This window comes from Scomber japonicus, chromosome 6 (assembly GCF_027409825.1).
Source record: "Scomber japonicus isolate fScoJap1 chromosome 6, fScoJap1.pri, whole genome shotgun sequence".
NCBI classification, from domain to species: domain Eukaryota; kingdom Metazoa; phylum Chordata; class Actinopteri; order Scombriformes; family Scombridae; genus Scomber; species Scomber japonicus.
Genome location: NC_070583.1, coordinates 8,666,078 through 8,680,765, shown reverse-complemented (window position 1 = coordinate 8,680,765; position 14,688 = coordinate 8,666,078). Strand labels below are relative to the sequence as shown.

Genomic DNA, 14,688 nt, shown 5'->3' with positions numbered 1-14,688 from the left:
TAGGTGGCAGACATTGGGATATTGTTGGTATTGGAGATAGATTATTTTATAGATGTGATTAGACCTCATAGCTAGTATCTTTGAATCATCCACCAGAGTGATGAAAAGATCCATGTTATGGTTTAGAGTGTAGTTAACGAGGCTCGCCGCTTCGGTTGTACTCGTTAACAACACCGACCAGAATAGATGTTTTACAGAACAGCAGTAAAAAGCACAGGTGTGTTATATCACACACCATTACAATAGCATTAATGATGACTGTGTTCCAGCCATTGAGCCAACACGCACAACTCGAGAGCTCTTAAACCTGCACACGTGACTGGAATACAGCCATGATTTATGTTATTAATCACATGTTAAAATTTCAGCTTTTAACACTGTTAGTTCTTTACCTCATACAGATACACCCAGGACTGAAATTACAGGCTCCCATCATCAGAAGCTATTTGTTATAGTCTACTCAGTTACACGAGCCTCTATAATAGGTTTCTATTTGTTATTAACCGATCAATGCTCTTTGTTAACAAGGTTTCTCTGTTTGTGTCTGTCTTTCAGGACAAACTGTTCCTCAGTGTAATTACACTCAGGACCTAAAAGGATTCATAAATGTGAGTATACCGAGCCTTAACCCTCAGTGTAAATCTGAGTGGAACATAAAGTCAAATTCAGTTTGTTCAGCTACTAAAATGTTCAAACACTCTTTCTTTAAAACCAAAAAGATAAAAAAGATCCTACATTCCTCTCTGTGTTTTATGCTACACTTTATTACATCGTGGACCATTAGGCCTCACCACAGTGGGCCCGAATGCCACGATAACTCGAGTAATGGCTGGCAATTTACTAACCAAAAGACCCATTTAACCTCCTCCCTCACCCCCCACCCCCCTCCTCTTTTTTTTTACAGATTCGTACACAGGTCCACCTCCGCCTCCCCATGCAGAACTCCATGAAATGAATAAAGCACCACAACCTATAACAGGACCCCCCTCCACCCCCCACCCTGCCCCCTCCCCTGGCCTTTCACAGGTAAGGAACCTCCGTTACACTCTTTCTCTCTCTGGCATATTTGCGCTGATGTGAAAAAAAGGGGCACTGCTTTATAACACAAGTTTTTTTGCAGATAATGAAAAGCAGATCAATATGCTTTTCTAAGGAAGAAACTCGCTGCTGCAGCCCCCAGCTGGTCTTTGGTGCATCTCCCCAAAAAAAACAGTCCATATAATGTTGTACTGGTTCCAATGCTACTCCAGCCTCTCACGACATCAGCTCAACTATTCTTTAAAATAAAACAATGTCGCCCATTCGTCTATTCTACATCCTCACGTTTTTCACACCCCTCTTCCTCCTGCATCCCGCTCGTCTCCAGCTAATATCACTTCCTGTCTCTTGCAGCCCTCGTTCCCCCCCGGGCAGCCCCCTTCCGTCGTGTTTGCCACCCCAACGCCTCCACAAATGAACCCGACACCACAGCCCCGACAGGTAGGCCCACCCACTGCTCACCGACCCCCTAAAGAACAACCACACACACACACACACACACACACACACACACACAGGTGGACTCTCAGAAGAGGTCTCACTTTTTTTTAAACCAATTTGAGCTAAACTGCTGAAACAGGTCTTTTCCTTCCCACTGCAAATGTCACACATGTTGGGTATAATTGCAGTCTGTCGCTGTCTAAAAATCTTAGCCAGTGGAAATATTGTGTACAGCCTCCTGAATGCATCTGTCAGTTTCTTTTTAAAAATGCCTGCATGCGTGTTTGCCTGCTTCTCACCAGTTCTGCACCATTTGAACGGTCAGTATTAAAGCCTGTTCTTCATACTTGACCTTACACAGTCTCACAGCTGAGTGTGCAACATGCTCACACATGAGCATTATAATGTGAATCTGGCCTTTAATTGACCTTTTTGAATGGTTCAGAGCAGGAAGGAGCCTGTCGGTGGAGAGTGAAGCATGGATCTTGTTGCTATTTTTTTTTTTTTTTTACCTTTTAACCTCTGTCCCGTCTGCCTCTTCTCCTCTAGTTTGCCCCAGGGCCCCGGCCTATACATCAACAGGTACTAACAGCACAACTGACTCACCTGACTGATTTTTCTATGCTGTCACACTGCAAATGCAAGAAGCAGTAGATGTATGGACTAAAAACATTGACTGTGGACATTGATTCCACTACACAATCAATCACCACAATATCAAATCAATAATGAAATAACTCTTTAGGGGGAGGATCTTTGCTTGAATGAAAATATTTATTCATGAATGTTTAAGAATCTTACATTGAGTGATCCACTGACCTATTATAAAGAAATGTCCTGTTATCAGGGCTGAACTGTCATATATTTAAACAGATCTGTATCAGCTAAATCAAACCAGATCTAGTGCGCTACAGTGTTGGAATTTGAAAAACACCCCACCAGCACCAGTCTTAGTTTAAACTTGTGGTGATGGTTTCTGGTGTTTTTGCATCTCACTCATTACAAACTTGTCTTAGTTTATTGGGATTCGCTGTTCTCGCCTATTCTCTGCATGCTGCTTGTTAATTCAGTGCTTGGCTCAGAAATGGATGGTTTCTGGGCGCTTTGCTCGAACTGATTGTGGTGCTCTCTCTTTCTCCACCTCCCCACCCCACCCCAACCCCCCAACCCCCACCCCACCAACCCTTCTTTTTCCCACCCCTCTTCTCGCTTCCATTTGATGTGTCTCTGTGTGTGATCTGTGTTTGCGCTGCTGAAGGGAAGCTTCAGATCACTACAGGTAACTCAATTTCCTCTTTCTTCCAGAATTTTCCTTCTTTTTTTTTTGTTTGTTTTTTTGTGTGGTTTTTTCGCACCCTCTCGAGAAGTGCGTGTGTGTGTGTCTAATATTTGGCAGCGTCGTGCATTGTTGGCTTGATGTCATTTTGCTGGCTACGGCGGTTAGCTCCCAGGCCAGCAGCAGAATGTCAATGAGGAGGCTCTGAATGAACCAGCATTAGGCTGCTTTATCTCTTCTGGCAGGCAGGGCCAATATGTTTCCAGTTGGAGTCTAGCCACAGATTCATGGACAAACTATGAAGCCTAGCCATTAGGCCGGACAAGCTAGCTCCACTTGGTCCAAGAGATAAAAAATCATACGAGGGCATGGGAGATGGTTTTTATGTCAGAGGTTTCAGAAAGGTAACTAACAATTCCCTCATTTCCCCCTCTGTCTTTCTCCCTCCTCTGTTTTCCATCCTCTTCTTCTCTCAACATTTTCCTGCGGCTTCTCGTTTTGTCTCGCTCCCCTGGTCATCCTCACCTCGCTTTGCTCTGTCAACCACCTTCCTTACCTCCCCTGATCTCTCCTACCCCTCACCTCCTCTCTCCAGCCCTACTACACAAACAGGGCCAGCCTGCCTCCTAACAGCGGGCCCCGGGTCGGCCCGCCCAGCAGCGCCCCACGGCCCGTGACGCCCACCCACGTCTACCAGGCGGGTCCCGGATCCCAAATGATGATGATCCCCAGCCAACAGTTACCCTTCCCCAGCTCACCGCAGGGACCCGCCTACTTCATACCGGGACAGGTAGGAGGAAAAACAAACCTTTACATAATTTAATTACAAAATAAATGTAACTGTTCTCTATTACAGTTACTGAGGAAAAAAATGTGTAGTTAAATTATCATCAAATATCTTTATTTTATATTCCAAAATCTACATGAACTAATGTATACATTTTCCAATGAGAGATAAATGTTGCTTTATAAGAAATGATCTCTATTATAAATCATGTCGGTATCCATGAAAAATATCTGAACTTATATTTTGGTGCTTAATACGAACACTTACCCTAACAGCTGAAAACATTGGTTAGAAAATTAGAAATGTAATCAAATGTAATAAGTTACATTACTTTGATTAAGTAATTAAAATAGTTGCATTACATTTTAAATAGGTTAACTAGTAATCTGTAACCTATTACATTTCCAAAATAACCTTCCTAACCTTGCTGACATACAATACACATCCATTTATTAATAGTCCACAAGTGATTTCTGTCTGTCTGAGGAGCCTCTATGTCTGTTGATGGCGAGCAGTCATTTAAGACTCTGAGTGTATAACATCAGGCATGTGGGACTTTAATGATTTGCATCCAGCAGAAAATCAGCATGAAATTTCACAGTGTAGCAGTCAGCGTACTGACTTCTCATGACAACAGGAAAATGTAGACTTAAAAAGAAAAAGAAAAATTCAGTTGTAGGATAAAGTAGGTAGGCCTGCCCTGTCATGACAACTACTGGATGATATATTGTCTAGGAAATAATCACGACCATTTTTAACCACTGATATAATGATAATATAATAGCATAATAATGCATGGGGTGTGGGGGGCAGGATTGGAGAGTTAGCGCTACGCTTCTGTAAAAACACAGACAGATATATGGTGAGTTTGATAATGACTTTATATTATAGTTGTTGTATGATAAGCTGATAATGTAATTATTTTGACAAGCTAAAAGGTGATATTCCATATGTTTATTATTTTCACAAATCATGAAGAAAGACTAAAGCCAACTATGTGTTTGTGTTTTTGACTTCACCAGTCTGTCTGTAGCTCTGAGCTCAAACACTGAGTATTTATGGCAGCAGGGCAGGGTATGTCCAAGATAATCATCATCATCATCATCAACCTTAATTTACTGTCTCTGGGATACGTCGTTGAGGAGTTATCTTCATTTCCAACAAAGCCATGATCACAAACACAAACAAACAAACAGCAGAATTAAAAGGTGTAAAAAATAATATAATGTATAAAAATTAATCAAATAGCAGAAATACAAAGATCCATTCCAAATGAAAACAATTACATTAAGAAAGATTCAAATTTCAAGATTATATTTGCTCAGTATTTAACATGCAATGAAGGGTATTCCATGAGTCTGGAGCACAAAATTTAAAAATAGTTGCTCCAAGATGTGAACATACCCGGGGGACATGTAATGTAATTAAAGGAACATATCAAAGATTTCTAGCAGACTTCCACTTTAACATTTTATACATGAAATATTATGAAGTATCTTCGAGCTGTATCTGATGCAGGCCTGTGTGTGCTCATCATTTACAGATTGACACCCGTGAAGCAGTATGTAACGATTCTTCTTTCCTCCCCCTTTTTCTTCTCACTCTTATTCCCTCTCTTCCTGTCCTATCTGTCATGCTCCCGCTCATTTTTGTTTCCTCAGTTTCCTGCTCGCTCAGCACCCTACGTGGCCACACCCCAGCAATACCCAGTACCAGCGGGCACCCCAGGCTTCTACCCAGGCACCAGTCCGGCTGAATATGGTACTTACGGTAAGAGGCTCTACCCGGGGCCTCACATGAGCCACTCACACAGAGAGAGACACACGGCAGAGATAAATAGCAAGAGAGTATAGCATAAGATTATTAAAGGTAAAGTCAGCGATTCTAATACAGAAGAAATGTAGTCAAACTGCAGTGAATATCTCCTCACAGTCCGCTAGCTGTCTGTTCTGAGCGAGATACACAGCACTACTCCAGCCAAGCAGAAGGGGGCGTTGATGCTTATAGACAGGACAAGGGAGGGAAGTCATCACAGCAGCTGTCTGTATGAGGTTGTTGTTTAATAGAGAGAGAGAGAGACAGGTCATGGGCAATACACATAGAAAGGCAGCTGTTTAAATCACACAAATCCCACTGTGTATGTGTTTTTTCAACTTACTAACCATGTCAGTGAATACACACACTATCGATTTCTTCCTGTTGAGCAAGGTGACTCCACAGGAAGTAAATGTCTTCTGTCAGTCAGCCTGGTGAAGACAGTATGTTTGGCCACTGTCCTCTCAGCTGCTTCTGTGGACAGAGACGCTGAAGTGGGGAGGGAGGGTGCGGACAGACTGTTGTCAAAACCGACTCTACAGCTGACGCGTCACTCTGAATTCTACCATATTTCTCCTTGGCAATGTGCCTCCATGACGAAGCATGACAAGAGAGACGGAGGGTGGGGCGCATAGTCGCCGAGCAACTCTGGCCACCGGGCTCGCAAATACACAGGCGGAAACCCTGATTTATGATTATCCTTTATCTGAAGTCAACCCCCAAAAGTGTTGTCAGTGCTCTCGACACTTCTTTCTGCTGAGGGCGTTTCCGTTTAATAAGAAATGAGAAGTAACAGACCAGCAGGTTTAGAGCACGGAACAACACTCAAGTGCATCTGCTGAGAATCTTTTTTTATTGTGGCAGTAGAAATCCGTGGAGCAACTCAAGACATACACATATATTAAATCATGTTGTAGCATATCGCAAAGCAGTGCAATTTTTTTTTTAAAGCTAAAGGCAGCAATGTATTTCTAGACTGTGATTTTTATGCAGTGACGTCCAGCAATCACACAGGGAGCAATCAGCTAATATTACTAACAGACATAAACCATATGAGCATAATGAAATGCAGCTACTAGATAAGAAGTCGTCAGCAAAGGGTGCGGCTGCATTCTGCAAAATGTCAGAAGTCAAAGCAGAATAAGTGACATGGGGACACCAGTATGATAAGTTAAAGTATGTCAATATAATAACAGCAGCATTGGAGCGTTAAAAATGAATATAAGCATCACACAGCAGCTCATACACGTGGACATCTCTGAAGGTTTTTTACTTCTTTGGTAATTCATTCCAGTCGTCCTCATTGGTCTTAAATTTACATAACTCGTGCCAAACACACACACACACACAGCACTGCAGACATTTTTGCAGCACATCCCATGTGTGCGTGCACCCTCTAGAGGCGGTCGAGTGTCAGTGCACCGCAAGAACTGATGATGCCCTGAAAACAAACTTGCTGACCCCCCACTGGTAGGCATCTGAGCTATGTGCTGCCTTTTGTTTAAACTGTAGCTCATCAGCAATAGGATACTCAGGCTTCAATGCAGGCCTGTTTAAAAAAAAAAAAAAAAAAAAACCCACACAATCCTTCCCTCTAGGTTTCCCGTATCATGCTCTTTGCACTTTAGTACTGTTTGATGATAAACAATGCCTGTGCACATTCTGCACTTACAACTAGTAATAAAATATGAAGTCTGCTTTTCCCCCTATCCTTTTATAGAATATAAAGTAGTTCCTCTGTTCATCTCAGAGTTTCATAAATTTGCTCAAAGGAATAGATCAACACTTTTAGATATGTGTGTACTTTCAACCTGATTTAAATGAGCAGAATGATACAACTTTATGGATTAGACATATATTAGAGAAATGACTAGCCTAGCTCTGTCTAAAGGTGAAGAAACATCTAATGCTCACTAATTAACACTTTATATATCGTGTTCAAAAACTTGAGTGTAAAAATGGCAAGTTGTGGTTTTACAGTGAGTAATGTGACAAACTATTTCTTGGCTGGTATCAACGACTTCTAAAGTTTGCCAGGAAACCAGCGGACACGATATAGCCAAGAAATATACCTATGTTTAGAGGATTCAGTGGTTTTTGTCTAAATTTCAGATTGCGTACAAGAGAAATCATTCCAGTGTAATATACAAGATTCAGGATTTTCCCAAATTGCCTGTATCTATTGTTGTTTTTTCTCACTGATCCTTCACCTCAGAGTTCCATGTTCTCAGGTGGTCTCTGTTTAGTGGTCACCTGCATCATTCTCTTTTATCCAAGTGATGGGAAATAAGGAGATTATGGCTCTTATTTTGAAAGAAAACAGTTGTAAATATATCCTTAGTGGCAATTTATCACCTGAATTTCCTTATTATTCTAGTGAGATCCTAATTATATAATAATAATAATAATAATAATAATAATAATAATAATAATAATAATAATAATAATAATAATTATTATTATTATTATTATTATTGTTATTATTATTATTACTACTACTACTTATTATTATTATTATTATTATTATTATTATTATTAGTAGTAGTAGTAGTAGTAGTAGTAGTAGTAGTAGTAGTAGTAGTAGTAGTAGTTGTGGTGGTATTATTATTTGAAATGAAAATGGTAAAAAAATAAATAAATAAAAAGTATTCCTGAAAATCCATCACAGTTAAACCCTTAAAGGGGGACTCCACATATTCCAAAATAATTATCTTTAAATGGTGCCCCCCACCCCCTTTTCCCTCTGATAGCAACCAGGCAGAGACACACAGTATGTGCTGGGGCTGCCGGGCTCGGTGTTAATTCAACAGTAGCCGGCTAACTGGCGCTACGGGAGCTGCATGGCTATTTACGCTAGATATTTATTTCACCATCTCCGTGACATAACATCCCCACCTGTTTGCCTTCCAAGTTGTTTGTGTCACATTGGTCATTCTGCGAGTCACATGTCATGACATCAGGGTGGCACATGACCCTAAATAAACTAGTCATATGACAGTGAGTTATGGCTTTCAAGCTCTAGTGTCTGATTGACTGGCTTTAACCACTTGGTTTGAGAGTGTGGTTGAGTGAGTGGCAATAATCACCCTTGAGGATCAGCATAAAATACAATATAGAAAAAGAATCCCAGAATATCACTCTAACACCCCCCCCACACACACACACACACACACACACACACACTCTAGTCCTCTAAGTGGTACAGTCTATGAGTTGTTTTCTGGTGGATGTAAACACACACACACACACATATATTCTGGTGTGTTGACGGAGCATAGTGACAGGATATTTTTAATACTCCCACCCTCCTCCCCTCCTCCCTCCAGGTTGTATGATTTGCTTAACTAATCTTATACGGAGCAGCCACCACTCCCTTTGTAGTAGGTTGTGATGTCTTTGCCAGCATGGATCAGATCACTTATCTTACTGCCTGCAAGCCAACAAGGACGGTTCAGTGAATATAAACACACACACGGTCGCAGAAAAAGATGAACTTGATTATTTTGTAATGTTTACACTGCACTTCTACTGTTAATCTCTCAATCTTCAGCGCCAAAGATAAAATATTTGCCACTATGACTTTCTGGAGCAGGGGTGTCAAACTCATTTTAGTGCCACATACAGCCCAATTCCATCTCAAGTGAGCCGGACCAGTAAAACTATTGCATTATAACATGCAATTGATATATAATATGTATATTATAACTTTACTGTAATAAACCATCTATTTACAAAACACCTTCTTAACCCTGTATGTAGGGTCTTAACCCTTACATACTGTTGAATTTGAGCTGTAGAAACACCATATTACACATTTATTTTAGCTGGACTTTTCCAAATATGAGCCCAAATATACAAAAATTTAAAAAATGCATCTTTTCTTTACATATTGGACAGCTGATACACATTTTTATATATGCAAATGTGCAAATTTGACCTGTGTTTATTAAAAAAAGATTCCAGAATCAGCATTCAAACATGTTGTATTCTTCAAGTTCTATAAAATGTTCTCCTGGACCGTAAAACAGTGATTGTCTTTTTTCCATTTACAGAAGGATTAATCAAACATGTATTAATGACTGATGGGGAATTGGAGTAATTATAAGTCAGAATATGAACAGTATGTAAGGGTTAAGAAAAATAAGTGCAATGTCTTTTACTGATTTTGCACAGAAGCTGCTGGTTGACAACATGTTCTACAATGTTGAATATATGAATGGTTTAAATATGACAATATGTACTCATACTTATAGTAGTATTGTTTTCTGGTCATGTTGGGGAAAAAAACCCTCTGAAGCAGCAGAAAAAGTGGAATTACTCTGCAATTTTCATACTTTGCAAAATGAGCCAGTGGGCTGGACCGGACCCCTTGGTGGGCCAGTTCTGGCCCGCTGGCCATCTGTTTGACACCCCTCTTCTAGGGCCCCTGTTTTCAAAAATATCCTGAGGCTAGAATGATTTTTTAGATCATTTTAGCCTTGAGTCGCCTTTGGAAAGCAGGCTCCAGTATGGTAAAATCTCACATTAGATTACTGTAAAGTGCTGTGCTGTGTTTCTGTGTCTTCCAAGCCTTCAAACTCATACATTTTATAAGTCAAACTGGACTTCCCGTATCCTATTTCATGTCTGACTGATACCTGGCCAAACAAACACACACCTTTACTCACGCATGCCTCTTACGTAGTTTTAACATAGGGCTGCTTTTGATCTCAACAGTCCACTAACAGTTTAGTTTGCCTGCCAGCACAAAGGGAGGCAGGGGGAGGGGGGGGGGGGGGGGTTAAAGGGAGGGAGGTGAAAAAAAAAAAAAGTGAAAGGCAGGGAGGAATCAGGAAGGTCAGAGGGAGGAGCGACACGAAGACAAGCTGGAAGGAGGAGGGCTGAGCATTAAAAGAAGTCATTCTGAGAGAGGGCACCTGTAGAGAGGACAGGAAGAAGTAAGAGAGGGGGGTTCGACAAGAAGCCCCCTCTGTTTTTTTTTTACTGTCCAGACGCAGGTTTTTACACTCAACATGGGGAACCGTGGGTCTCAAGAGCAGGAGCAGGAGGACTCTCAGGGTAGGTGTCGTTTAGACTTCGTGTCTCTCTGCAGCTCCCCCCTTCTCCTCTGTCCAATTCTTTCTCTCATTCTCCTTTACTTTGTGAGTCATATCTCAAGCCTCTTATTTACAGTAGCGGGATGCTGTCCAAGAATAGTCTTTCTGGTTTTGAGCATGCTCCCCTTCGCGCTCTCTCTCTCTCTCTCTCTCTCTCTCTCTCTCTCTCTCTCTCTCTCTCTCTCTCTCTCTCTCTCTCTCTCTCTCTCTCTCCCTATCCCTCTCTCTCTCTCTCTCTCTGTCCTTCTCTCTTTCGTGTCTTCCCTCCCTCCCTCTCTCTCTTGACGCTCGCTCTCTCTTCCCCCAAGCCGGTGTGGGTTTTTGACTATATTTAGGCTTTGCTGCTCCTGGTCAACAATGCAGACTCAGTAATGTGAGTTAGACTGAAATGCATGCAGAGGGGGAGAGAGGCAGACTGAGAGCTAGCCACTGCCAAGCTGAAAGAGAGGCCTCTTCAATCTGAGGACTTTTTTTTTCTTTTTTTTTTTCCTTTTTTTTTTTTACCTCAGTCTTTCCTTGCAGCTGAGTGTGAGAGAGGGAGGGTTAGAGAGAGAGAGAGAGAGGGAGGGGGTGTTCTTGTTTCTGCACTGTAACTGAGGCCAGTTCCAAAGCCAGGTAATCCATTGAATGAGAAAGTGTGTCCAAACTTTTGACTGGTACTTGTTGACATTATTGACCGAGTAAGCTAATAGTGGTTGTTTGAACGTTTTGGGGTTTTTTTTCTCCTTGGTCACGTTGGCGTAGGAGTTATCTTGATAAATTTGTGAACGTGATCCATATGCATGGCCTTAAGAAATAAGGGGACCCCAACGGAGGGCCCTGGCAGAGGGAGAGACTGCTATGTCATGGTCTGAAGGCCTATCTGGCCTAATGCTTTCCAGGCACCTTCAGAGTCTGACACAGCAAGAAGTGACATGTTGAGATGGCACAAAAGCACATAAAGTGGGTAAAAAAGACAAGAAATCTACAGATTTGAGGCAACCATAATTACCTGCGACTGAGGACTAGGTGTATTACTCCACTGCAGTAGTTTTCAGAAGGAGGCGCGGAGAGAAAAGGACCTGGTGGAAAATACATGTGCAAATTGTGTGTTTGGTAATTTCTCCAAAAAAAAAAAAAGTTAAATTACAGTCACCTGATGCATGATTTCATTACCTAGACTGCATGAAAACACGGGCTACAGCAACACGCAAGTACTCAACGTTGCGCCAGTGAAGCAAGACCCAAAGAAAATCATCTTGTATCTGACTGAAAGCTGCAAGTAGCACCAGGAGGCTAGTGTGTTGTAGGTGCAAGTCTATTAATGGAAAGCTGGAAATGTCTGAACAGGCTGGATAATACCAAAAGTGTTTCAGATTGTTAACAGTACCAGTAAAAAATACTCTGGCATGAATTGAAAAAAGCTTTGACCTGGTATTAACAGGAGCAGTTGGGACATTTGTAGAAATTTAGAGAGTTGCATGAGAAGATTGATTCGACTGTCATGATCTGCATGATAAATACGAAGCTGCTGCCAACTAAATCTGCTTTCCAGGATCTCTCAAGTTCACTAGGCTCTTTCAGTTGGTTTAATGTGTATCAAAACCGAAGTGTGATAACAAGTTGTGATTTTTTACGGTCAAATCATTTCTTGGCTAAGCACAGCAGTTTCATCGAGTCGCTAGTTGCTTGGCAACATTAGGACTCCAAGAAGTCACTGCACCAGACCACGAAATAGTTGAAAAAAGTGGTAAAACCCACTGAAAACTATTTCAGTCCGTTTTTCCAACCAGTATTGGACCTCTACATACTGTACAGTTTTATTCCAATTAAAGAAATAAGATGTGTTACATATTCATTTGTGGACTTTGGTTGCTGGTAAGTAGATTTATTTAACCTGAGGAATGGCTGTTTCCCCTTTTTTCTGGTACTTGTGCTGTGCTAAGCTAAGCTAAGCTAATTACTGAGATTGCCAGGCAACTAACAGAGAGGCTATGAAGAGTCTGTGATTGGCCAACCACTACTTGTTATTTTTTCACTTTAGTTTTAGTGCTTATACACAAAAAGTGTATTTCCTCAAACTAATTAGTCTGAATATGTCTTTATGACGTTTCAGTTATTTTTATTGTAAGTGTCTAACCTTGTATGAATTAATTCACTGACTAACTCATTTACTCATTCATCGTAAGCTTTATTCATTGAGAGTAGCCTGTCCATATTCAGCAAAGAGTTGTAACAATAACCCTGAATGTGCTGCTTTAGTAGGACGCAAAGTGCTTACTCAGACGTTTTCACCTCTCTCTGAAAGGTGTCCCTATACTGCTCACAGGGATATTCATCAGCACACTAAAGCCCAAACCTGACACTGATTACTTTTGTAATCCAGGAATTGAAGTTTAATCAATAGCCCCGTTTCCCGTGCAGGAACTTCGGGGTAATTTTACAGGGCCGGGGTCGTTGGTGCGTGTCTCCAGCAGGAACTTCCCCCGATGGACAATCTCCAGGAACTTTTACGGCTAAACAAGTCCCTGCCTCAGGGTTAGCTTGAGGTTTACTCAGTGCTGATTGGGTATACTCAAAGCGGGATGTGGCGTCAACAGAAAGTGCTAAAATAAGCTGCATTTTTAAATCCCAGCAGAATAAGAACAGAAGTAGAAAGCGTCTACACTGCCGGAAAAAAGTTCATAACGTCCACCGTCATGTATGCAAACACACAAACCAGAAACGCAGCAACCAGCTCAGCTCCTTCCATGTTTACCTCCTCGTTGTCGTTTTCTTTGTTATGCTTTTGGCGCGTAACCTCGGTAACGTCACGGTCAGAGTCCTGTGGGTCTTATCTGGGTCCTACTCTGCTATAGAGACACAACAGCTGAGAGGACAGAGTGAGAGGACCTTCCTGTAATGGTCCCGCCTCTTAAATTTGACCATGAACTTCCTCAGTGGAAACTGGGCTTTGGTTTACATTCTTCTCTCTATCTGATCCACAGCGGGGGCCTACTATCCTGCCCAGCCTCAGTACACCCCCTCGGTGCAGGCAACACCCGTCATTATGAACCCCCCTCCTCAACAGCAGCAACCTCCACCTCAGCCTCCCCAGCACATCCCCACCAAACGGGAACGTAAACAGGTATGATTCACTATTCTATTAAAATGAACATTTTGAGCATGGGACAGTGTGGCTTTGATAAATCATATCTGCTTCAGGGTTTCCATATGAATTTTATTTTCCAAGTATAACATTATATAAACAGAAGTAACCACAAGTAGTGTTAAACAAATGGAAATTTCTTATCAACCCTATTTGGACAAGATGTGTTTATCAGGGCAGGGCAGGTATTTAAACTCCTACTATTATTTTATGATAATGTCATCTGAATGGATCACATCTGTGTCTCTACTCCTGAGAACATTCCAGCCCCAAACAGCTACTGTGAGATCAACTCAATGTTCCTATGATAACGTTAGACCTATCTGCATACACATCTGCACAGACATTTCATATTGCTGACTAAGGGCAACATTTTTGGCACATGAATGATGGAAAAAGGTTTAGGTACTGCTACGTACGGTATTTTGTGATAATGCACGCCCTTATTCAATCACCCCAACAGCGAGGAGTAAATAGGAGAAGTTTAGGATATGTGTTATAAAGTATTCTCTATTTAAACACAGTGGATATGTATTTTTCTACATTTTGTTTTATTTTGCAATTAACTGAAATATAAATTACAAAAAGGATGCAAATATTCTCATCATTTAGTTATAGAGTAAGAAAATACCATGCTTAAGAATGGCCAGCAGCTACTTTAGTTATATCAGAGTAAGAAATGCTTTGCAGTGATGCATGCCATACTTATGAATTCCATCTGGGAAGTGGGATCTCAAAGCAGTACATGAAAAAACCCTATGTCTGAAATCACTCCCTCATTCACTACTCCCTATATAATAAACACTAAATAGTTCACTCAATAGTGAGCAGCAAATCACTAACACATTTTGTGTCACCACCCTCAGCTGTAGAGCAGGCCTGTCACAAAAATTATCGACTTATCGTACATTAACGTAATTATCGACAAAATCATGTCTATATATGGACTTATCATATGATACATGGGCATGACCTTGATCATTTTTTGACATCAATATTGCCACACTTCACATTAGCAGCTAAGAGGCTATTCATGTCACATTGGCTAAACAAGTAGTTGCCTACAGCGAGCGGCGCCGCTTATATGGAATTAAAGGTGAATAACTCT

At 41.3% G+C, this 14,688-nt stretch overlaps 1 protein-coding gene across 3 annotated transcripts in view; it reads left to right on the top strand.

The window, feature by feature from the left end:
• Window positions 1–904: 904 nt before the first annotated feature.
• Window positions 905–14,688, top strand: part of LOC128360143 (eukaryotic translation initiation factor 4 gamma 1-like) — a 31,411-nt gene continuing 17,627 nt past the window's right edge. The window contains exons 1-6 of one of the 3 annotated variants that reach the window (XM_053320497.1): window positions 905–1,026; window positions 1,393–1,479; window positions 2,029–2,061; window positions 3,351–3,545; window positions 5,204–5,312; window positions 13,420–13,559. In XM_053320497.1, the coding sequence (XP_053176472.1) occupies window positions 952–1,026; window positions 1,393–1,479; window positions 2,029–2,061; window positions 3,351–3,545; window positions 5,204–5,312; window positions 13,420–13,559 (639 nt within the window). In that variant the 5' untranslated portion in view covers window positions 905–951. Of the gene's footprint in view, window positions 1,027–1,392; window positions 1,480–2,028; window positions 2,062–2,699; window positions 2,759–3,350; window positions 3,546–5,203; window positions 5,313–13,419; window positions 13,560–14,688 lie in introns of those variants that run through there. The other 2 variants (XM_053320498.1, XM_053320499.1) reach the window with 2 other exon arrangements.